This window comes from Perna viridis, chromosome 9 (genome assembly GCF_037379345.1).
Source record: "Perna viridis isolate PV_CMFRI_1.1 ecotype Kerala chromosome 9, ASM3737934v1, whole genome shotgun sequence".
Taxonomy (NCBI): Eukaryota; Metazoa; Mollusca; class Bivalvia; order Mytilida; family Mytilidae; genus Perna; species Perna viridis.
In genome coordinates this window covers 32,607,233-32,629,988 of record NC_142453.1, presented here as the reverse complement: position 1 = coordinate 32,629,988, position 22,756 = coordinate 32,607,233, and the positions used below count along the sequence as shown (strand labels likewise).

The window sequence follows — 22,756 nt, the reverse complement described above, 5'->3', positions numbered from 1 at the left end:
TTTTGTTTTGTTTTTGTTGTTGTTGTTGTTTTTTTTGGGGGGGGTTGTTTATTGTTATTCTCGTAGTTGTATCAATTCGATGTGATTCTGACATCACGGTGTCAGGAGTGTCCTTTATCTCAAGTTCTTTGGGGGTAGATGCAAAATCTTGGATTGTTAAACGCTAATACGCCATCTATATAGCGGAAACTGAGGTCAAAAGATCTGACTAAACGATTTTCCTTCCTTTGGATCAGATCAGCTACAAAGTCAGTCTCATAAGAGTCAAGAAACATGTCAGCGAGTAGAGGAGCACAACTTGTTCCAATTAGAATGAGAACCGTTTGTTGAAAAACGAGTCCATCACATGCATTAGACAACTATGTTGCCGATCAAAAATTCAAAATTAATATTTTGAAGATGATTTGGAATCGTTTTTTGATTTTTTGTTTTTGTTTTTGTTTGTTTTTTTTTTTCACAAAGTATGAGGAATCTCTACCTAGAACTACGTATCTGTATCTAAGTGCATCGACTTTTAACAGTGATATGTATTATGTTTTAGGTCAGAATTTTAACTGGTTATATGTTCCATCTTTTGTGCCCACTGTGAATACTGTCATGGTGGCCTTCTGCTTCCACAGCGTAGTAGTTCAAAGGTCGGAAACATTTTCCCGTCTTCTCGTAGAATATTTTGGGGATCGATATTATATGAGATCCGCCACTTTCATTTTACTGCTTTGGACTTTCTACCATTCAGTTTCCGAATCGGGAGCATATAATATGAGACATTTGTAATCTGAAAAGCTTCCGATTTTTTGTGGAAGATCATATTACAGATTGATGCTTTAGTTTTTGTGTGCCCTCTTATTTTTTTTATATTCAGGTTTTTTTTTACATGTAACTGAATTTTATTTTATTGTCGACATGGTGTGTGTGTCTTTGTATTCTGATGTCTCTAAAATGTCTTCCGGTACTTTTCATAAATATTTAAACAAAACACAACATGCGTATGAAATAAGGTTTACTTAGTATGCTGATCATAATCTTGATATATATAATTGATTTTTTTTTCTGTATATGTTAGAATACCTGAATAATTCTGTCGTAAAATGTGGAATACGTTCCTTGTTTCAAGAGAGCTAATCATTACTCGGGTTGGTAAACATATAAGAAAAACAATGAGAAAACCAAACATGCCAAAGGACCATGTTGTTATATATTTCACATCATAATGTTAATATGTTTTAAAAACTCTTGAACAATTATATTATATAATATTTTTCATTAACAGAAAAGTTTAATCATTTTTCTTTTAGTAATAAGTATAACAATTTCTGTTTGTTTGGTTTTTTTTTCTCTCACTAATTTACTTAAATATATGAAGTAATTCTCAAAAAGCGCTAGTTGTATTTAGTAAGCGTTTCAAACCGTTTATGGAACATGTTATATATAAATAAAAAAGAAACCATATTACAATATGCTAAATATGCCATCCATAGTGTCAATAGCATCTTGTAACAACAAATATGCCTGGACATATATCTTTTCTTTGTAAGCTTCAAGCTGTGTTGCTGATGCTTTCTCTTTTACGATTGGACTGAAACTTTCTATTTGCTGAACCTGTGTCGGCTCTTGTTTTGCTACAGGAGGTATCTTCACAGGAGGTTGTGCCCCTTTCTTCTTATTTTTGCTAGCTATTGGCGCCCCTTGTGAAGGGGGCGTGCCATTTTTAGCTTCGAATTCTTTTTTTCCTTGCTTGACACTTAAAGACATTGCTCTTTTTCTTTTAGGTTTTTCCTCTTGATTTTCTTCTGGCTGGAGGTGTAAGACCGGGATGTTCATTTTATACCCTATTATACATGAAGAGTCTGCGAACTTTTCCACTGTTGATTGTAGTATTTGTGTAGACAAATGTCTTCGTCTCATAGAGGCATTCATAACTGGAACGAATGATCTGAAAAATATCTCCCTTGTCAGATTACAGAATTCATCAACAAACCATTGTTTCTTGTTATCGATCGCCTCCAAAATGGTATAATAGTTCGAAATTTCAGGAGATGGTGACTGAATAGAATCGAGCCTGCAAATAATGTCCGAAAGATTATTGATTGAGAACTTTTTATTTATGGGTGAAACAAAGTCACTACTACAAATGTCGTTGTACAAGTCTTTCATTTGCGGTGCCATTCTTGGAAGTCCCGGGTAAGCAATGGTTGGTGTAAACTCAGAGGACCCATCCACACAGCATGGTGTAAATAGTTTGCATGGTGTCCTCACTCGTGATAGTATACCATTCAAAGTTTCTTCAACAACATCATACTTCTGTCTTATGTCAAGTATATTCTGTATTGAATCAATCCTGCTCTGAGACAACTGTTTGGTGACAGTACTGGCTTTAAAGTTGATCAGAACATCCGCACTATTACATAATACGGGTACAGTTTTCAGTTTCCATGCTTGCTTAAAAGTTCCGGGAAAATTCGATTTGAATATGACTGGGATTTTTACATCATCGCCTGGGGCAAGAGTGTTACCCTGTAGGCTGAAGTAAAATACATGTCGTCTGTATTTTCTCAACCCAAACGGATTCTTCAAAGGAATTCTTTCCCAGTTATAGTGTATTAAAGTACTTCCGCAATTCTTCAATGAGATGTATTGGATTTGTATTTGACCTGGTGGTGATTCAAAGGTCAAGGATACTGGTGAAACAGGTGAGTTAATGTTACAATTCCTTGTAAGTTTTCGATCCCCGACCACTAATACTGGTCCTTTTTGTTCCATATTTGTACCACTATCCAATTCACTATTTTCACTAACAGTACTTAAGACAGGCGTTGCATTAACGATTCCTCGTGGAACAGTGGTATAATGGTACGGTTGGACAACCTTTTGACAGCCTTCACCTTTAACAACTAGATCAGCGAGGTCGGGATGATAAGGATTTAGTATGTGAATTATATCTTTCACTTTTTCCTTTTGTTGTTGAAGATACGGTGTAAAGTATGGCTTGTATGATCTGAAATAGCAAGAAAATGATTATAAACTTTCATTCCTGCTTCAGTAAAATGGCTTGATCTTTTAAAAATATCTGTAATAAGTCTTTCAAGAAGTTAATACGATGATCTACATACATATATGTGTCGTCTAGTCTAAAGAGATTAAAACGCCTAGAAAGTGGTGTGCTTAAATAAACTTGTTTTACTAGGACCTGACGCAGATCTCAAATCCTCCTATAAAATTGGTCATAAAAATGAATGCAAAAAAATACCAGAAATAGGGGCCGAAGTCCTTTAGAATTTCTCGCGATACAAATGATTGGCATGTGTTATAATAGTCAACATATAAATAGTAGCTCATTTTGCACCGCGGATATAGTAATTGTTGCAGAATGCGGGCCAGGAAAGAAACCAACCTCTCTGGTATAAATTCTCCTCCATCCATCTCATTTCTGATGAGGCAAGGAATCTGTCTGAACCCCATAGGCTGATAGTCTCCTCTGTCATACCCTTTCGTTGTAGAGGATGGTATCCTTCCACTTTCTCGGTCGGCCTTTTCCGACAATATTCCGGAAGGAAAATGTACCCTATGATCGTCGTATCTAGATACGGGAGTCTCCAATGCAGCTAGTGTCTCAATTCTCTCGTCTACCACTGATGGGTATACGTTAGGGGTACGCATCAGAAGGTCTCCGACTGGTCGATGTATTTTAGCAGAAAGGAACGTCTGGGTCTTTTTCCAGTCTTGTATTCTATCATTCCAGTTTCCTAGTGCTCCGTTGTATTTAGGATTTTTGGTTTGTAATTTGTTATCAGTGACTGATTTCCTGTTCTCTTGTAGAAATAAAAAGTCACCGTTCTTGTGAGCCATTGCAGTGAAATCCTCCAAACTCCCCAAAATGCTGAAATACGAAAATTTGTGGAAAAAATTATAATATGATCTATATGTTTTCGCCTTTCCTATTTTGGCTCAATTGCATGTTTTTTTTTTTACTTATAGATGCTTACGGACTTCTTTTTTTTTTTTTTTGCATAATAGTTCTGTACATTTGTATTGATAAAAAATTGTCGAGTGTGTATCGCTTCGTTTTAAGAACAAATATGTTCTATGGCTATAGTTGTCGAACTGCATTATTGCAAATAGTGGAAGACTGGAAAACAGCATTGGATGATATTAAATTTATAGCTGCTATTTTGATGGATTTAAGCAAAGCATTTGATTGCCTTCCACATAATCTTTTGCTAGATAAAATAAAATCATATGGTGTTTCAGATAAGGCTCTTAATCTTCTCCGAGATTATCTGTCAAACAGAAAGCAGTGTTTCAAACTAGGATCCTCATTTAGTAAGTGGGAGAAAATTTATAAAGGGGTGCCTCAAGGGTCAATTCTAGACCGGTATTATTCAATATTTTTCTAAATGATATATTTTATTTCATTTAGGATTCTTCTCTCTATAACTACGCTGATGACAATACTCTTTCTTATGCTGGATACAATCTTGATGAAGTCAAAACAAAATTGGAGGCAGATAGCTTACAATTGATAGATTGGTTTGCAGTGAATCCGATGAAAGCAAACCCTGATAAATTTCAGGCACTTGCCATTGGCCGAAAAACTTATGATAAAAAACATTTCTTTCGATCTTGGTGATAATAATATAAAATGTGAGGATGAAGTAAAACTTTTGGGAGTAACAATAGATTGTTGAAATTTGATACTCATATAGCCAACATTTGCTAAAAGGCCTCAAAACAATTAAATGTTTTAAAAAGGATAGGGAAACACCTAAATAAACTGGGAAGGTTAACAATTTACCACTCTTTTATATTGTCCAATTTTAATTATTGTCCTGTCACTTGGCACTCCTGTAGTGAGGCTAATACATGTACTAATAAAATGGGGAAAAAAATCAAGAAAGGGCCCTTAAATTTATCTATAACGACTATACCAGCACATATGAGGAGCTTTTGTTAAAATCAAAAATGCCATCCTTGACAGTACGAAGAATTAGAAATATTGCAGTTGAAACGTTCAAGATAATAAATGGACAGAGCCCAGTATACCTACATGACCTAATTGAAATAATGGAAAATAAATATAATTTCAGATATCAGTTTTCACAGCAAAACTACCCAGCGTCAGAACATCAAGGTATTTTGCTGCAAAAACCTGGAATGACCTGCCAGACAACTTTCGTAGAGAATCATCTTTTACTCAATTTAAGAATCTTCTAAACTCATGGAACGGCAGGTCATGGCCCTGTTCTGCTTGCTATTCATAACAGTTCTGCTTTATGCTTTTACATTGTTGACTATTTATATTGCTGCTCTTTCATTTTAAATCCTATTTTACATTTGCCACTTTTTTCCTTATATGTTGACTGATGATTTATGTATGTTTGCATGAAAAGGACTAGAAAGAGTAATCAAGGGAACCAAGGTTATAGCGGTAATCAAAAGAATGTAATCCAGGGACAAAGACCAGACATGGAAAACAGACATACACAACAAAGAACATGAAGTAACTAAAATCATACATACAAAGTAACAAAAGCAAATAAGCAATTCGGACTCCACTAAAAACTGGGAACATGGACCAGGTGCACCGGTAGTGTAAGCGTCCTCTGCTTTTCTAGAAACGCCCGCCGAGTTGCTCATAAAAAGTCAAGTCCGGGGTAGACAAACGAGGAAAGGAGAACTATGACTCGTTGAATAAATGCAGATGGATACACCATAATAGAAAAATGCCATGTATTGTACTTGTGATGTAAATGTTATTTATTGTAGATCTAGTGCATGTATGTCGATTTTAAAAGCTCTCAGGAGCTTATGTTGTATTGTTTTAAAATATCGACGATAAATAAAGCTTTTGTATTGTATTGTATTGTATATGTTTTACTTTGTCCAAAAATCATCTCTTTTTTTTTGCTGTTTACTATTTTTAAAGGAATGGTTTCTTTTTTATTGACGTATTAATAGAAATGAAAAGTAATAGAAAACTTATATTACTAAGATTTATAGTAATATACCTGTGTTCGATGAATTTGCCGCCATCGGTGAACCTTGGTCCTGCATAGTTGGTAACCGTATCCAAAGTAAAAACGTTACAATCTGGTTCAGCGGGTTTTAATACTAAAACATTTCTAATTTTCTCTTTTGGTTTTGTTTTCCTTACTGCATAGTTGACAACAGCTTTTTCCTTTTTAACATTCATGACTTTGTTTCCGGTGTATTTTATAGTTTGCAAGAGGTTAATGTCGATTGAATACCTCCGAGTAAAGTCCTCCTTCGCTTCTTTAGAAACGCCTTCTAAATCCTCTTTAACATCCGGAGTTTTTCTGCTTTTCCATTTTTCAGCAGCAGTCATTATAGTAGTTACTGCCTTTACGGGATCATTTGCAGTCGAAGGAGTCCCTTTTTTAAGCTTTCCACTTCTTCGCACCTTCACCATTTTTAAAATAAGAATTTGTCTAACTTTCTGCCAACTGTTTCGTGACAATCTGCTCGACGTTCACTGTGAAGAAGAACAAATGTTGCCTAGACGTCGACGACTGACGTCACGACGATATAAAGACAGCTACATCCGGGAAATAGTTTTCTTCATAGATTATATCAATACGGATTTCCTTGTCAATAACATAAAATGGTTTGTTATGCCAAGGTTTCATATCTCTCTAGTCCAATGGTGACTAGGATACGTCTCTGAACAATTTGGGGATTGCGTGCACATAAAAAATAAATTGCATTGATTTTCAGTTTTTGAAATATTCTTTACTTGACGTATATAAAGGTTCTCTTCTGGAAATTTTTTATAGTGATCATTAACTTTTAAGGTCAGTTTGGGAGCTGTTGTCAAAGTTGTAGGCTACTAATAAATCATAGTCGTGTAATTTTAAGGTCTATCAAAAGGCTATCTGTATAAAGGCTGTGTACGTGTTCAATTTATATACCATTTCGTTGTTGTGTTTGATAATGCTTTTCTCTTTTTTAAGTTTTAAAAGTGATGATATTATACCTACGTGATTTTTATTTTATTTTTTTACAGTCTTTGTTTGTCAAATATGTGAACAACGTAGATTTAACGTTTTATGCTATCTGGTTATGGGTACAATAAAAAGTGGAACAGGTCGGATTTGTTTTGGCATCTTCCAAACGCTTTATTACTCATGCAAAAGGCCCGATTTCACAAACGCACTTATGACAAGGATATTTTATTTTGGTTTGGTCTTCCAGCAGATGACATTCAAGTTTACATCATTTCCATAAAAAATGTGAAAACGAGTTTTAGCCAGACATACTATAAAATGTCTAATGCATTTCACGATTGTTCGCAATGGATGTCAGTAACCGAAGAAACATTATTTTTGCACGACGGGTTAATACGTGTCACAGATTTGGTTGAACTTCCTCGCGATGTAAATAATACTCAGGGAGGTGACAATGAAGTGGTCACTTTTGATTTAAAGACACCGAAAGAGCTCAGTGACAGACTTTTAGCAATATGTGGTACACAAAATAATGCCTATGCTAGGTTATTAGAATACAGGTTGAATGCATTACGGGGCTATTGGAGTGCTCAAAGGCAGTTCGTTGGGGTCGAACAAGATCAGGATTCTGCGAGTAACGAAGAAACCATAACTTTATTAAAAAAACAAGGGCTTATAAAAGAACCAGAACAAGCATCATTTTCTACTCGCATAAGTGTTTTACTGGTCCTGCCTTTACTCCAGTCCCAAAGTCGTGTTGATCCACAGTTATGTGGAGTTACTGCACAACTTCTTCTAGACTGTTTGAAAGACTGTCCACCAATAAGTCTAGCAAAGGAGCCAGGAGATTGCTTAAGAGGCTTAGAAAATCTACTTTGTAATTGGCTGGGTGAAGACAAGGACCCATCATCATCAGTGAAGGATACTTATCACAGAGGAAGTGCTGCATCAGCCTTGGTTGCGCTAGCATGTGCAAGGTCTTTACATATTACTTTTTCATTTCATTGTTTTATTATTTGATAACAGTTACGCCAAATATAAAGAAGAACAGTGCTAATTCAGGGTTTGACACTAACTTCATTTGTTTGGTGGTCAACAGGACTACTTCAGAGATAAAACAAGTAGTCCACAGACAGTAATGATGGTTCTGTTCTTAGATCTTATGAAAAATAAGACAAAATTTTTCAAGTTGTCCTTTCCTATATTAGGATGGTACTGGACTACTGTTAATGTCGATCCCTGTGATTTTTAAGTCTATTCTGTCCAGTAATAATTATGAAGGTCCATAAAATTGTTAAAAGTACATGTTCATGTAGCTGCATGTGGGCAGAAACTTTGAATTTTCCGGAACTGTTTACTGCTAACAAAGTCTTCAAAATGTGCAAAAATTACAAATCACCCCTCTTTATTTCTACAATGCTAAAGATTTGCAGTCTTGCAATTGTACAAAATGTATGGTTTTATATTGGCTAAACTCAATACATGTACATTTTTTCAGGAACATACAGATTTGTATATACATATACATCTCTATGTCTATAGACATTTCAGGTTTGTCAGGCATGAAATACAAATGTAGTTATGAAATAAAACAGAAATAAGACACATGTACACTACTGTAAGACAAAGAACATAAAGTGCTGAGCTGTATCAAGCTTCAATGTTTTGCTTATGTTTGTCTTTCTTGGTCAGGGTTTTTAAAACCTTTATGGATATCAGGCTGTGCCTGCAATGAATTTTATTTCTATTTTTGTAATCATTGTGCTTGTACCATTTTACATCATAATTTTCCTTTAAAAACAATGTTTATTAACTTTAATGGCAAGTTTGAGGTAGTTACAAAAATGTGCTTACATTGTATATTGAATTCATATATAAAATGTAGATTTGTACAATTGTATACTTAGATATCTGTTTATGTTTTATCACATACTAATGTAAACTAAGCAATGAATATAATCAATTCTTAAATTCTGTGTAAATATTACTGGTTTTGTGATTGAAAATTGAGACTGAGTTTTGTGGGGTTTTTTATGGAGAAATGGATGTGGTCATTTGCTGAATTTTAAAATAAAATTGAAAATAGAAACAATCACACCCATTTAAAAATATACTCAATTAAAAAGAATTTTATTCTGTCAGGGGACATTTGAAGACATTTATCCATACTGTACACCTACTACAGACCTTACCAGATCTACAGAGCTTGCCTGTTTCTGATGTGCTGGGGAGATTGTTAGATACTGAGGGAGGACAAGGCCCCCCTCCTGGCCTGACTGGTAGTAAACATGTGTTATGTTGGGCTATTGAGGATTTATTAAACAGTGCTGAAAAGGAAGGAAAAGAGAAAAACAAAGGTAGTTAAGTCAAGAGCCTATTTTTGTGTGCTTATTTTCTAATGGTATATTTAAAAACTTGTTAAATTTTTACCTGCGTATGTTAGTTTTTATATTCTTCAGATGATGGAAATGTACATAATGTAAACGATGTAGAAAATTTGCATTTGTGAAAAAACGTTTGTTTGATGTACAAGATAAGCACAATCTATTCAGCAGTGTAATTCACCTTAATGTAAACCCTTATACAAAATTTATACATGTATTATCTTTTCTTTGCCGCAGGTGTTAGAAATAAAAGTCTTTTTAGAGATATCAGTATTTTTGTTTATTAAGGAATTTAAACTTTTAGTAGTAAAATACTTAAATGAAGATGTGGACTTAATTCTCATGGACAAATAACTTCCTAATCCATTACTGCCCAGGAGTGTAATAAATCACGTCGACATTAATGCCATCACAATTTGAATTACATGTATTATGATGTCCTGTAAACCAAAGAAATACATGTACATGTAGCAGCAAGCAAGGCATTTGAGGAAATTGGACCTATCATAAAAAGGATTTTAAAAGTATGGAAAAGAAGCACACCACTTAAGCTTGAAACATGCAAGATAAGGAAATCTCAGGCATCCACTCTCTATTTTATTTGATCTTTTCACAATACATGTATTTTAATTTTTTAGATATAGAGTCAGGAAGAAGTGTTGCATGTAATGGAAAGTTTTTGTATACTACAAATACACAGGGTAAAGGTGTAGCTAAAGTTGGAACAGGTTTACATGGTACACTCAGGTAATGTTATGTCATTTTATACTATAAATAGCATAATGATAACAGTGTTCTAGCTTGGATTTGATAGTAGAGGAACACAGAAGGGGGTACATTATCTTGTAAAGTGTTACACATACTATATACCCTAAGATTTGTTAATTTTTTTAATACACCTATTATATATAACACTCAAAGGAAAAAGAGTTATTTGCATAATTTATTTTATATATATATAGCGGACTGTTTATCAAATTTTAGATGTAAATTTTGAAGAGGAACAAAGGGGCACAGGTCTTTGAGGTCGGGGAGTGGTGCTCCTATTTCTTTGTAGTGGAGACATTGTCAAAATTAAAAAAAAGTGAAAAATGTAGCTTCTTTTCAATAACCCAGCTGGGTTTTTTTTTGTTGTTGTTTTTTTTTTACACAAACTACATTTAAAAAAAAGTTTATACAATTATACCTATATTTTACTCAGATTTTCACTTGCAGCCTTTTGTTGAAAACCAATTTGAGCTTGTTAGAACTATAAGTGGCAGCTGATGAAAACTGGAACAGGTTTAAGTATTGCACTTTATCAAGCATAAACAAAATTGTTACAATGTGTTTCTGGGGAAGAAATTTAAAAAAAAACAACATTAATCAAAAAAGCAGTACATTTGACTCCAGGAGTCCATTGAATTCCTTGACAAATGCTCACCCATAATAATTAGGAAATTAGATACTTTGCTTCTTATTGTTCAAATGACTGCACTTTTAGATGAGGGTGTTTCCAAATGTGCATGTATAATGTAGAAGAAACATTCCTGTATATACTTGTAGGGGCTATGTATACAACAGGAACTTAGATGTCAATGCTGGACGACTTGCCTTTGGATCATGTGACTTGTTATGTCGACCTCAGTCCTTTGATTTAGAACCAGATATTAACAACTTGTGCCAACTGCTTCATCCTAATACCTTACAAGTAAGTTTGATTGGTAGATTGATAGCTTCATAGATAGAATAATATGTAAACACATGTATGAAATATTTCAGTTGTGAAAGTATAAGTGTTAAAAGTAAAATGAGTATGTGGTGGGAGGGGCAACTGATTTAATATATGTTTTGTATCAAAGTTAATATGTTAGTGGCTAAGTGCTTAAGTAGCTGTCTTGGTAAGAATCATGCTAAATCTGAAAAATGTGATACACCCCAAAAAAGGCTACATATTTTTATTTTTGTAATTAAGTTGTTTTGTGGGTCTATACCATGACATGTGTAATAATTCATTCAAATCTGCCTGCTCTTAGGAGACAATCGACATTGAAAATGCAGTAGATTCTATTGTACTTGAGCAACATTTACAGAGTTATCTCCCATAATTTTGAAATCTACAGTGCATTCTATATAATTTTTATCTCCTAAGAGCACAGGTTATATGAAAAACCACATGTTTTTTCTGTTTACCATGAAATTTCAATAAAATATCAAAAATAAAAATATGTAGGCTTTTTACCCATGAATCACATTTTGCATGATCCTTATCTGGAGTGCTATTTAATATTCCTTTAATTTCAAATTCATGTGCAGAGTGGAAGAATTTATTAGTTTGAAGTTTAATCTAGCCATATAGTTCCCATATTGAGAGGACATTGCTTGGATAACTTAGACTGTAAAATATTTGTCCTGAAACAGACATGTAAGGAAAAAAAATCATGATTTTTAATATTTGAATAGTGTAAGAAGAATAAAGTTTTAAGATCAGGGATTTTACATGGTTGTTTATGTTTTACTACAATGTATGCTTAAAATTCTGCTCTGCAATATAGACATGCAGTCAGAATTTTTGTTAAAAAATTAGATTAAGTACCCTTGTGTAATTGTTTACTTCTAAACCATAGTTTTATTTTTATCATTGATTTAAAACTCCATTTTAGGTGATTAAGACTATACCCAAACCAGATGAATACTCCAGAGATGTTCCACAAACTACTGTTGGTTTCTGCAGTGATGGAACTTACTTTTATTGGATCTGGTTTCCTGGTGTTTTGTCAGATAAAAATATCAAAGGGGCACCAGTCTACTTGGAGAAATTTTCATTTGATGTAGGTCTTATGCTTAAAATATTTTAGTTTTATATTTTTTCCCTTTTTTTTATTGTGTATTACATTATGCAGTAGAGTATGATTTTTATATGACTTTGAAAACCATGCATTTAAGATTGCTTTATGCATGATGCATATGTTGCATTTTTTTTCTGTGTATACATGTATCTGTTTATTTTACTAAGCAAACATAAAAAAATGAATAGTATTTGAAGACTGCTAAACTATGATTTTAATAGTACAGTATTCTTTTCTATTAAATACTCAATTATAAGATTTCCAGTGTTATATTTTGTTTTTTATAAGAAGGAAAATATGGTAGCTGTAACAGTACAGGATAGGATATTGATACAGAAGAAAGATGAGACAACAGCCAAAGCTCTGAGTGAAAGTTTACTGGCAAAGCTTCGACCTTACAGAGGTAGTGCTTCTTCAGTGACCTTGGCAGCACTTACTGGCCTTGACCCTACAACCTCTAGAAAAGATGATGGTGAGAATTTTTGTAATTAATTATACAAATGTATATACAAGTTACTTTTCACAGTCTATGTATGCTACTAATTGTGAGTTAGTGATATTTTCAACCCTACTAACTGCTTTTTGTAACATTTACATTTTAGGATTGTCAGTGATTCAATGATTGCACTCATTATCAGTCTTAAAAAGATGTATTTTTATTAGTAGCTTTTATGGAATGGTAATGGAAATGGCTTCATCCCCCACTAATCTATTACTGTCATGTTTCAGGGGCTGCCGTAGGTAGTACAAGCTGTGGCATTTCAATGAAGAACTTGGTAAAAACACCAGTAGCATGTGATGGCAGCCATGTCTTGTTCCTCACTTCTATATCAGGAGCTGCAACAAACAGCTCTGCATCAAGAGGATTATTTGGTGCTGGAACAGGTCTAACTGGACTGAGAAGTAATTGACTTATACAATCAAACTGGTTTTTTAAATTACAATCCACAAACAGAAACAACCTGTCTAAAAACTGATTAAAATATTTGTATTAGTGCATTCTAATAAATTAACCGTAAATAAAGACCATCACACTTTTATGACCACAATTTTGTTCTCCCTTGGAAGGTCACGTAACACAGGTTTGACTATTGCTAAAATACCATTAAATTTTATCTAATTGACTTGAGAGTCACTGAAAATCATTTTAATGAGCCAAGAATAATTTCTGAATTTATATAATAGTGGTTTGACACCTTTATAGAGGACTGAGTCCACAATACTACTCATAACGGTGACAGCAGATCACATGGCGGAAATATGGAAGTTTAAGATATGAGACAATTTCACCCGTAGACAAGGTGTCCCAAGTCCACCAGCACCTAAGACATTAGCCAACTTATGATAAGTGACATACACATATTTATCAATAAGGTCTCTTTAACTTATAACTTTGTCCTTTCACTAGTTACACTTGTCTCATATTACATGTAATGTTACATTACTATAAAAGAGTAATATTTTAGGAAACCTAATTAGAATTCAGACCACTAAACCTCACAATGAATACTGATTAGTTTATTGTAATTTTTCTATTTTGTTACTTTGTTTTTTTAGCTCTTGGCTCTTGCCTTTGTTTTAACACAAAAGATGGACAATATTCTACTAAGACTGATCTCAGTGATGCCCCAACATGCTCTTTGGGACGGGGAGCCGCCATTTCTGCAGTGGGTGAGTCTTAATGAGTTGTGTAAATACCAAAATAACTCCAAGAAAAGAAACTCTCATTTTTGCATTGGATTAGTCAATTTTAATTTTTTCATAATGCAAAAGCTAATTTTTATGGTGGTTTGTGAGGCTTGAGTTGTTTAAAAGCTATGATGCTTATGAGGCAACATGCTCAGTTACAGACCACAGTAATATGAGAAGGTGAAACTTTAAACACTCCTGAAGAAACATGAATTAAAACACCTTTTATAATTTTTGTCAGCTCTGTTATTATTAACTTCCAAAATGAAAAAAAAATGTGTCATGATTTACAGTTTTTATTATCCTTATGCATTCTCCTATTGTCATAGGCTAAAATATGTATGGGCTAAGCTTTGATAAGGAACTTCGGGTTGTCATGGTCTGAAATGTCTTTAGGTCAAATTTTCCAGTATTGATAAGCTAATTATGTTATTTTTGTAAACATAAGGGTGCCATGTTTTGACCACCCATATCTTGGAAAAGCGAAGATTTAATTTGTATTTAATTATTGGAGCTAGCTATTGTTTCCTAGACTGGTGTGGTTTAAAATTGCATTTACCAAGTGTACAAGAATGAAGCTGCCATGATGCTATTTTTGAGCTCCAAATTTTACATGCACGGATATGGATGGCTTTTCCTGCCATGAGTATACTGTAGCCAGTTGATAATACAACCAAGAATGTTCCCTTAGGGAATGTATTACTGTGGAACAACCATACTGTTAAACAAAGTTAATATTAAGGTTCCCTCATGGCAAGGGTTAAAACAATAAAAACATCATTAAATTGATAAACTGTCCTTCCACTGGTAGTTTAGTGTGGTGACTTTTAACCTGACTACCAGTTAAAAGTCTGAGGACACCAAGTCACTTTGACAGATGCAGTACCTCTTTATTTTGGAAAGGAATCATCTCAATTAATAAGAACAACAGTAAATTGAAGATTATATTGTAGGTTTATGTTTTGATGTGACTAACAACTCCTTGTGGATGTGTAGTAATGATTGGGTGGACCAGTTCTATAATCCAGCTCACCAGGCCAAGCATCATGTACATACAAGACTTAGAATACAACCAAAACTAAGACCAGACTGTGAGTATTTAATATATGCAAAATTTAGAATACAACAATTAAAAATGAAGAACAGTCATGATCTAGCTTGAAATGGTCAGATGTTCATATTGAGTTCTGCGCTCATTTTGTTTTAGTATTAAAGGGCGAAGAAACAAATTTCAAAATACTGAGACTCACAAGCAAGCATGATTAACTATACATTGAATAGAATATACATGTTGTATATTCTATTCAATGTATAGTTTCTAGAAAAGCAGAGGACTCTTACCCTACTGGTGCACCTGGTCCTTGCTTTCAGTTATTAGTGGAGTCCGAGTTGCTCATTTACTTTTGTTGCTTTGTATGTATGATTTTAGTTACTTTATGTTCTTTGCTGTGAATGTCTGTTTTCCATGTCTGGTCTTTGTCCCTGGATTACATTCTTTTGATTACCGCTATATGCTTGGTTCCCTTGATTACTCTTTCACAACATTAAATAGTCAGTGAAGATATCCAAAAGTTATCACAGTAGAAAGATTGTATTGTTTTATTATATGCAGAAATAAATTTAACAGGCTAAAAAAGTTCATGTGAACTTCATCTGATTTGTACTTTTAAATCACATCCTGCAAATATTTCATATATAATTTCTATATGAAAAAAACTAGTTTCTTGATTCAGGTGATTTTCTTGTGAAAATATGTGAATATAAATTGAATGTGTGTATAGGCATGATCTTATTAAACTGCTACAGTTCATTCTTTTACTTGTGCTATGTACTTTGTACTTATACATGTACATTCCCATATCACATGAAGTACATGTACATTCCTTTATCAAATATAGTACACATACATCTCATTGTCACATATAGCCAAAGACATGATGACAGACAGAGAATCAGTGATCAAGGACCTATTACAGCATGTAGGGAGTATGTGTTTACACCAAATCAACAACGACCTCTTACACATACCACTAGGTTCTATCATACAACAGCAGCACACAGCTGACCTTGTCCATGTTGGTAGGATTGTTGACATCCTGCAGAGGTCACTTGAGGTCAAGGACAACCAAATTATCCTTTGTTCTTTGATTGTTTTACAGGTAAGTTAAGAGGTCATGTAAGGTCAATTAAAACATAGACATCAACTGTGAACAAAAAAGTCTGCTTTTTATCAAGCATTAAAAATATAAAAGTATATATTCTGTGACTTTTTTTAATATTTTGAATGTACAATTTTCACAACAACAGTGCTGTATCTGATTGATCATATTCCTGCTCTTGAAATATGCATTTCATAAGAGAGAGAGAAAAACAGGAAGAATTTTTTTAAATCTTTTATTTCAGCACTTCTTAAACATCCTCCAAGTCTATCAAAATATCTGTTTCAGAAAGTTATATTTTTTTTCAATACTGAAACTCTGCTATATACATTTTATATGTGAAGGCAAACCATGATTGTAACAATCAATTTTCCATTAAAGAATTGATTATGCTCTGTTTGTGTTCTTTTGATAATTTATGATATAAAAAAATTCTGAACCACAATAACATAAAATATTACATATATTAAATCCCTTATTCCACTTAAGATATCATTTACATTGTATTTCAGTTTATATTCAAAGTAAGCGCTTTCAAGAAAAAGTCCAAAGATGAGGAAGATCTCCTACAAAGATTAAGGTTAGAAGTTAGATGGGTTTATATTCTTTTATTTAATTAAGTACAATGTTAATGAGTAGTTCTCACCTGTAAACTAATCTCACCATTGCTATTCATCTGTGTTGTATTCAGCTATGTGATGTAATTTTGTACTTGTAAGAGACAATTTAAACTGTGGAAACTTTAAGTCTTGCTCAGGTTAGAACATTCAGCCATGCCTTGTATATTTTATTTTTTACTTTTTTTACCTAGAAACAGTACATTCCAGTTCATGCCATTAAAATGATATTACAGAGTTGATCATTTTCAAGACTGTTACAGCAGAAGTTCACTACATGCAATATCATGTGGTATGGCATCACCCAAGAGATATTGCATGCAGTGACTTGTTATATATGTATAATAGTTGACATGGCGTTGATTTTCTCAGTGATGTTTATTGTTACAGCGATTTGGTATCATTGTATAATAGTTGACATTGCATTGATTGTCTCAATGATGTTTATTGTTACAGCGATTTGGTATAATTGTATAATAGTTGACATGGCATTGATTGTCTCAATGATATGTATTGTTACAGTGATTTGGTATGGAATCTTTTGAAGTCAAGGGACAAACAGGAAAAACCAAGTGACAACAAAGACTTCACCTCTGCTGTGATAACTGAAGCATGTCATGTGATCACAAATGGACTTCCTGTGCTGTACCCCACAGAAGATTCTAAAAATAGACTTTTGATGAATTTACTGGATAGTACCTACGATGCCCATATAGAACTTAGAGACATGATTTTAGTTGACTTTGGGGAACGTCTTAGAGCACTGAGTTATAACAACATGGAATCAAAATATCTGTGGTAAATTGTCATTTTGTTGACATCAATATAAATTAAAATATTTTTTTTGAGATTTTTTGTTTTTAAAGACAAGTTTTTCTTCTGAATATAGCTGAAATATTGCTGCTCGGACGTTAAACCCCAAAAAACAAACAAAGACAAGTTTTTGTGATATTTAAAGATTTCATATTTCAGATGGCTCAAATCTTCTACTAAGTCAGACATTTGATAGGCAAATATAATTGAATGAATTATGCAATGGACTGGCATGAAGAAGACCATAGAAATATTGACAAATGCAAGATAACAGTTGCATAACATTGATATGTATACAGTGAAATCTGCCTAAACCGAACCATTCTGGACATAAGGATTTGTTGGGTTAAGTGTGGTGTTCAGTTTACACAGGTTCAAAGTTCAAATAAACTGTGATGAGGGACTTCTGTTAATGTATGGTTTAGACATGGTAGGGTATAGAAAGCTCTTACTGTATTTTAAAAATGTGTCAATTTATATTTGTTTGTCTTAGATATGGTAGGGCATGGAAAGCTCTTACTATAGTTAAAATATGTGACAATTTATATTTGTATGTCTTAGATATGGTAGGGTATAGAAAGCTCTTACTGTATTTTAAAAATGTGACAAATTACGTTTGTATGTTTTAGATATGGTAGGGTATTGAAAGCTCTTACTGTAGTTTATATTTGTGCATTACAGTTTTAACAGTGAAACAGTCAATCTAATTCTGAAAATAGCAGTGAAGGAATCATGTGACCTGTTAAAGAAATCTGTCTCTATGGGGAAAACCAAGTTTGAAGAACTCTTGGCTGATGTTCCTGTAAGTGTATTGTTATAAGACAGCTACAATGTTAAGTCCCCTGGATGGTTTTACTTAAATAACTTAAACAGATTAGGACTTGCTCTAGGATTTCCATCTCCTTTTACTGAGGACAAGTGAAATATAACAGAGAGAATATTGTACTTGTAAATTTGACAGGTCATTTTTTTTTTTTTGGGACAGTTACTTTTCATGCCAAACTTTCCCACTTCAAGCAGAAAACATCTGAATTTCTAGTGCACTGGAATATTTTTATTTAAATGGCTGAGCTCAAAGTCACAAGTACCAGTATATCACTTTTGTTATGAAAACTGCATTCTGAAATTATGCATGTGATTAAAAGTTTTAATTTTCAAATGTTAATTGATAATACTTCATTTAGAAAACAGAGTTATGAATTTTATTTTATCTATAGATGTATTTCCCTTTTGTTTCAGGTTGCATCATCATGTCTCAGATACATGATGTCAATTCAGTCATTTCTACTAAGAGAAGCCATCCTATGCAAATCCAAGACTGATGGTGATGATTCCACAAAGAAAGAAACAGTTCTGAATGTAAGTATGCTGACCATACACTTTATGTTTTGTATTCAGTTTTTTGAATGATACTTCTTAAATTGTGTGGCTAATTTTTAAATTGTTCACTGTAAGTCAGTCTGTCTGTCCACATTTTGTGTGATAACTCAAAATCACTTTTAGGCATTCTACTTCAACAAGGTTTTCTTTTCACTAATGGAAGCTCTCTTTTGAAATAAAGTTTTTTATCATTTGTCTGTTTGTGGGCTTCTTTGGGGCTGTACTTGTTGCCTCAGTCTGAACCAAGACCCACTAAACTTATGGATTAAGACAAGCTATTATTTGAAGAAGCATGAAAACATGAATATAACGAGAATGGAAATGGTGAAATTGTCAAAAAGATAACAACTCCTCCAAATGATTTAGACTGAACAATGTCTGTTTTGATTAACTTTTGAAACTAGAATTTCTTTGTTTGTATCTTGTTAAATTCTTTTACATTGCAGGAACTACAAGTGTCAATCATGAATATGGCATCACAAGTATTCAAAGGATCTTATCAGGTTGGAAATATATGGTTAAAGTTATGGATAGGAAAATTGTTGTTGTATATGAAAAATACAATTTTAAAATGAAAGAGCTTAAGCTAAATGTTGATAATATCTAAAAACAAGTTTTCTTGTTAGATCCTGTACTCTAACCTGTGAAGTTTAAATAGATTACACCACTAAGTATTTTCCTTTCAAAACAACTGTCATTCACCAGTTTTTCTATGTTAATGAATAATGCTTATGAAATTTTTCTTTCAGGTTTTAGAGGTTTTGTTAGACACATGTAATACAGTTATATCTAAACACAAAGAAGACTTGGAGTTCTGGTTACAAGGTCTTGAAAGACTTGCAAAGGCAACAGTTCTTGGACATCTACTTCCTGTTTTACTGACTGCCATGACACATCCTAATTTAAGATGTTTACAGTTCGGAGATAATTTGATGTCACAGCTGGTTCATCTTGTTGTTCTCACAAGTCAGGTTGGTATCTATTTCACTTTCTAGACAGCATATAGAAAAATGAAAAAAAAAAAACATAAGAATGAACATTACATACATATAACCAAACACATTTCTGTCAGTGATTGAGATTTTGAAACAGTGCCATCCTAGAGGAACAGGATTTTGTGTAAAATAGCCCCTAAGTGATTTAGTTAAGAAAAATTTATTTTGATAAAGCAGGAGGTATATAATAAGGATACTGTCTATCCATCTGTCACCAGGTTCTATTCACATCTCTTTTTCTAAACCATTGAATGGAATTTAATGAAATTTGGACACATTCTTTATTAGATGATGCCATTGTACACCTCTTATTTTGCATTTCTATGAGAATGACTTTAAGGGTTTCCTATATGGTTTCTGGGGAGGAAAGTTGAGGGTATCACCTTGTGGGCTTTTTTCACAGGTTAAGCTTTGAAATTTGGTTTCATTTTTTCATTTCCTAATCACCATTTATCTTTTGTTATTAAGGCTGCTTTGTTGCTGAAAAGTCAGGTGCAGGCTGTTCAGCAGGAGATCTTTGAGAAGGATACAGATACAGATGTGGCTGAATTGATAGGACAAGCTGTTAACCTGGAGAAGTATGTTGAAGTCGTAAAGCACATAGAATGATAACTTTAAATAGTTTGTTGGGTATTTTGTTTTGGTGAATTGCCTTTATTTTAGGATCAGGGCTGGCCTTTGCACCAGTAAACATTAAAAAGATTTAACCCCACAAATTTTCTTAACTTACATGGCACAATGGACTTGAAATTTAATGATGTCACAAATAGTTCAGAATATTTTCTTTTGTCTTTGTCCATATTCTCCTGATACACTTTATTTTTCAAGCATTACAAAATTTAAAAAGTATAAGTGTATGGATCTCCATTGATTTGTATCACAAGGTTCAATACCGTGTGGGTTAGGATGGGGTAAATTTTGGGTATTATAACCATTACTGTTTGCTGAATAGGGAAAAATCCAAGCATACACCTGTTTCAGAATAAAGCTTGAGTTAATGTGTATGAATTTCTATTAAATTATGCTACAAGTTTTCACACACTAAAAGGAATGCTTTAATCAAGTGATGGGTCTAATTGTATTTGAGGCCAAAATAGGGATTAATAGGAAGCATTTTAAAAACCTTAATATTTAAGTTCAGTATACATGTGTAGATATCTATGAAGTCATAAAAGAAGATTCCATACTAACAAGGTTTTTTTGAGTTACGACCTGAACTGTAAAAGAAATCAAGGGGCAAAAAGTGCATTTTTTTACAGGCAATGTATTGAATCAAAATGTATAGATTTCTATGAAATTGTTCCATGTGGTTTCATACCAACAAGGGAAGGAGTTTATTTAATTAAGGCATAATTGCCGTAACCATTTAGAAATGAGGAGGGGAAGGGGCCAGAAATAAGAATTTTCTAACTTTTATATAATATTTTTTATGTCTAATTGGAAGTTTCAAAGTACTTTTGACTACTTTCATTCTATTCATAACTTATGCTGTATTGAACATTTAATCACAATCTGAATTTAGAGCTGAATCAAGCTTAAATGTTATGTCAAAAATTACCCTGACTGTATTATGTTGTATAAAGCAGAACATTTCATTCTAGGTATGTGGTTGCAGGGCATGTTCAAATATCTTTTTGTAAAATTATTACATGAAAATTTCTTAACTTTCAGTTAGTGTCAAATAGTTCACTGTAAACAAATTTAAAAATACTTACAGTAGTGTGTTTAAAAGACTTGGCTGATAGAGGAATTAGAGCTACCATTTTGTGCTTATATTAACCCCTTTAAACCTTTACTTCTTGACTGTGTCTGTAGGATCATTACATAATCAATCTGTTTGATAACTTTCAGTTGTGACCTGAAGGAGAAGGAAGAAGAAGGATTTTTAGCTGGACTGAAGATTCCAGCACCATGGTCCTCAGGGAAATCTATAGAGAGTATTCATCCAGTCAGAGATAACTACAAATTGAAGGAATCAGTCCATATACCAGGTGCTCGATGTCTGTACCTCAGATTTGATCCTCGGTGTGCCTCTCAGTATGATTATGACAAGGTAAGACTGTTTAGGAAAAAAAATGTTCCTGTTGATCATGTTGAGAACCTCTCTGTTTAGAAAGAAGTCAATGAGATTTTGACATTACATTTTAATAAATGTATGGATGTTGCAAGTTGGTATCTTTACTGCTCAGTATGATTATGACAAGGTAAGATTTTTTTAGGAACAAATGTTACCATTGTATTGAGAACTACTGTATAAGGTATATAAGAGAAGTCATTGTGATTTTAACATTACATTTTAACAACTGTATGGATGTTGCAAGTGAGTTTCTTTACCATAATTTGATTTGATGTATATGTATCTGGGACAAGCATTGTTCAAACACAGTGTTCTTCTCAAAAGAAATTTGCTTATTTAAATAGAATAAAAAGAGGATAATGCCAATAAAACAATTAAAGTTCTTGATGAAATAAATCCTGGCAATATCCAGTATTTATATAGACCAAATTTTACTTTATCTGCTCAATAGTTGATGAATCAAATGAATTAAATCTCAGATTAATGATTGAATGGTAAAAGGAGAATACTATAAACTCTTGAGAAACTTGTCTGTGTGTATGTGTCGACAGCTGGAGCAAAAGAGATTGTCAAATGATATTTTGTAGAAAGACTGATACCTCAAGCATAGTAAGCCATCATATTTAAATAGTGAGGCTTAGGATGGGTCCTGTGAATGGAAAGGTAATGCACTTTTGTTTGATATACTTTGAAAGTGCTTTAATCATGGATACCATTTTTTGTGGATTAGGGAAGTTTCACATTTTCATGGATATTTGAAATCATGGTTTTGATGTTTTTAGTATACACATCAATAGGAATCTCATTTTTGTTGAAAACCTAATTTCATTGTCTGGCTCACCCACAAAAACC

At 33.2% G+C, this 22,756-nt stretch overlaps 2 protein-coding genes across 3 annotated transcripts in view; one reads left to right on the top strand and one right to left on the bottom strand.

The window, feature by feature from the left end:
- Positions 1-1,366: 1,366 nt before the first annotated feature.
- On the bottom strand, positions 1,367-6,886 carry LOC148607868 (MYCBP-associated protein-like). The gene is made up of 3 exons (XM_088544397.1): positions 6,006-6,886; positions 3,392-3,877; positions 1,367-2,995 (listed from the first exon to the last, which is right to left on the bottom strand). Exons 1-3 carry the CDS (start codon positions 6,425-6,427, stop codon positions 1,450-1,452), a joined length of 2,454 nt encoding a protein of 817 aa, XP_088400523.1. The 5' UTR covers positions 6,428-6,886; the 3' UTR covers positions 1,367-1,449.
- Positions 6,887-6,915: 29 nt separating this feature from the next.
- LOC148607867 (putative E3 ubiquitin-protein ligase HECTD4) overlaps positions 6,916-22,756 on the top strand; it is a 55,850-nt gene continuing 40,009 nt past the window's right edge. Inside the window, exons 1-18 of one of the 2 annotated variants that reach the window (XM_088544395.1) lie at positions 6,916-7,939; positions 9,105-9,319; positions 9,985-10,093; positions 10,892-11,036; positions 11,989-12,156; positions 12,466-12,646; positions 12,904-13,077; positions 13,732-13,845; positions 14,817-14,954; positions 15,790-16,022; positions 16,535-16,602; positions 17,162-17,437; positions 18,134-18,254; positions 18,692-18,811; positions 19,279-19,335; positions 19,582-19,803; positions 20,296-20,405; positions 21,679-21,880. In XM_088544395.1, coding sequence (XP_088400521.1) covers positions 7,065-7,939; positions 9,105-9,319; positions 9,985-10,093; positions 10,892-11,036; positions 11,989-12,156; positions 12,466-12,646; positions 12,904-13,077; positions 13,732-13,845; positions 14,817-14,954; positions 15,790-16,022; positions 16,535-16,602; positions 17,162-17,437; positions 18,134-18,254; positions 18,692-18,811; positions 19,279-19,335; positions 19,582-19,803; positions 20,296-20,405; positions 21,679-21,880 — 3,528 coding nt within the window. In that variant the 5' untranslated portion in view covers positions 6,916-7,064. Of the gene's footprint in view, positions 7,940-9,104; positions 9,320-9,984; positions 10,094-10,891; positions 11,037-11,988; positions 12,157-12,462; positions 12,647-12,903; positions 13,078-13,731; positions 13,846-14,816; positions 14,955-15,789; positions 16,023-16,534; positions 16,603-17,161; positions 17,438-18,133; positions 18,255-18,691; positions 18,812-19,278; positions 19,336-19,581; positions 19,804-20,295; positions 20,406-21,678; positions 21,881-22,756 lie in introns of both variants that reach the window. The other variant, XM_088544394.1, reaches the window with a different exon arrangement.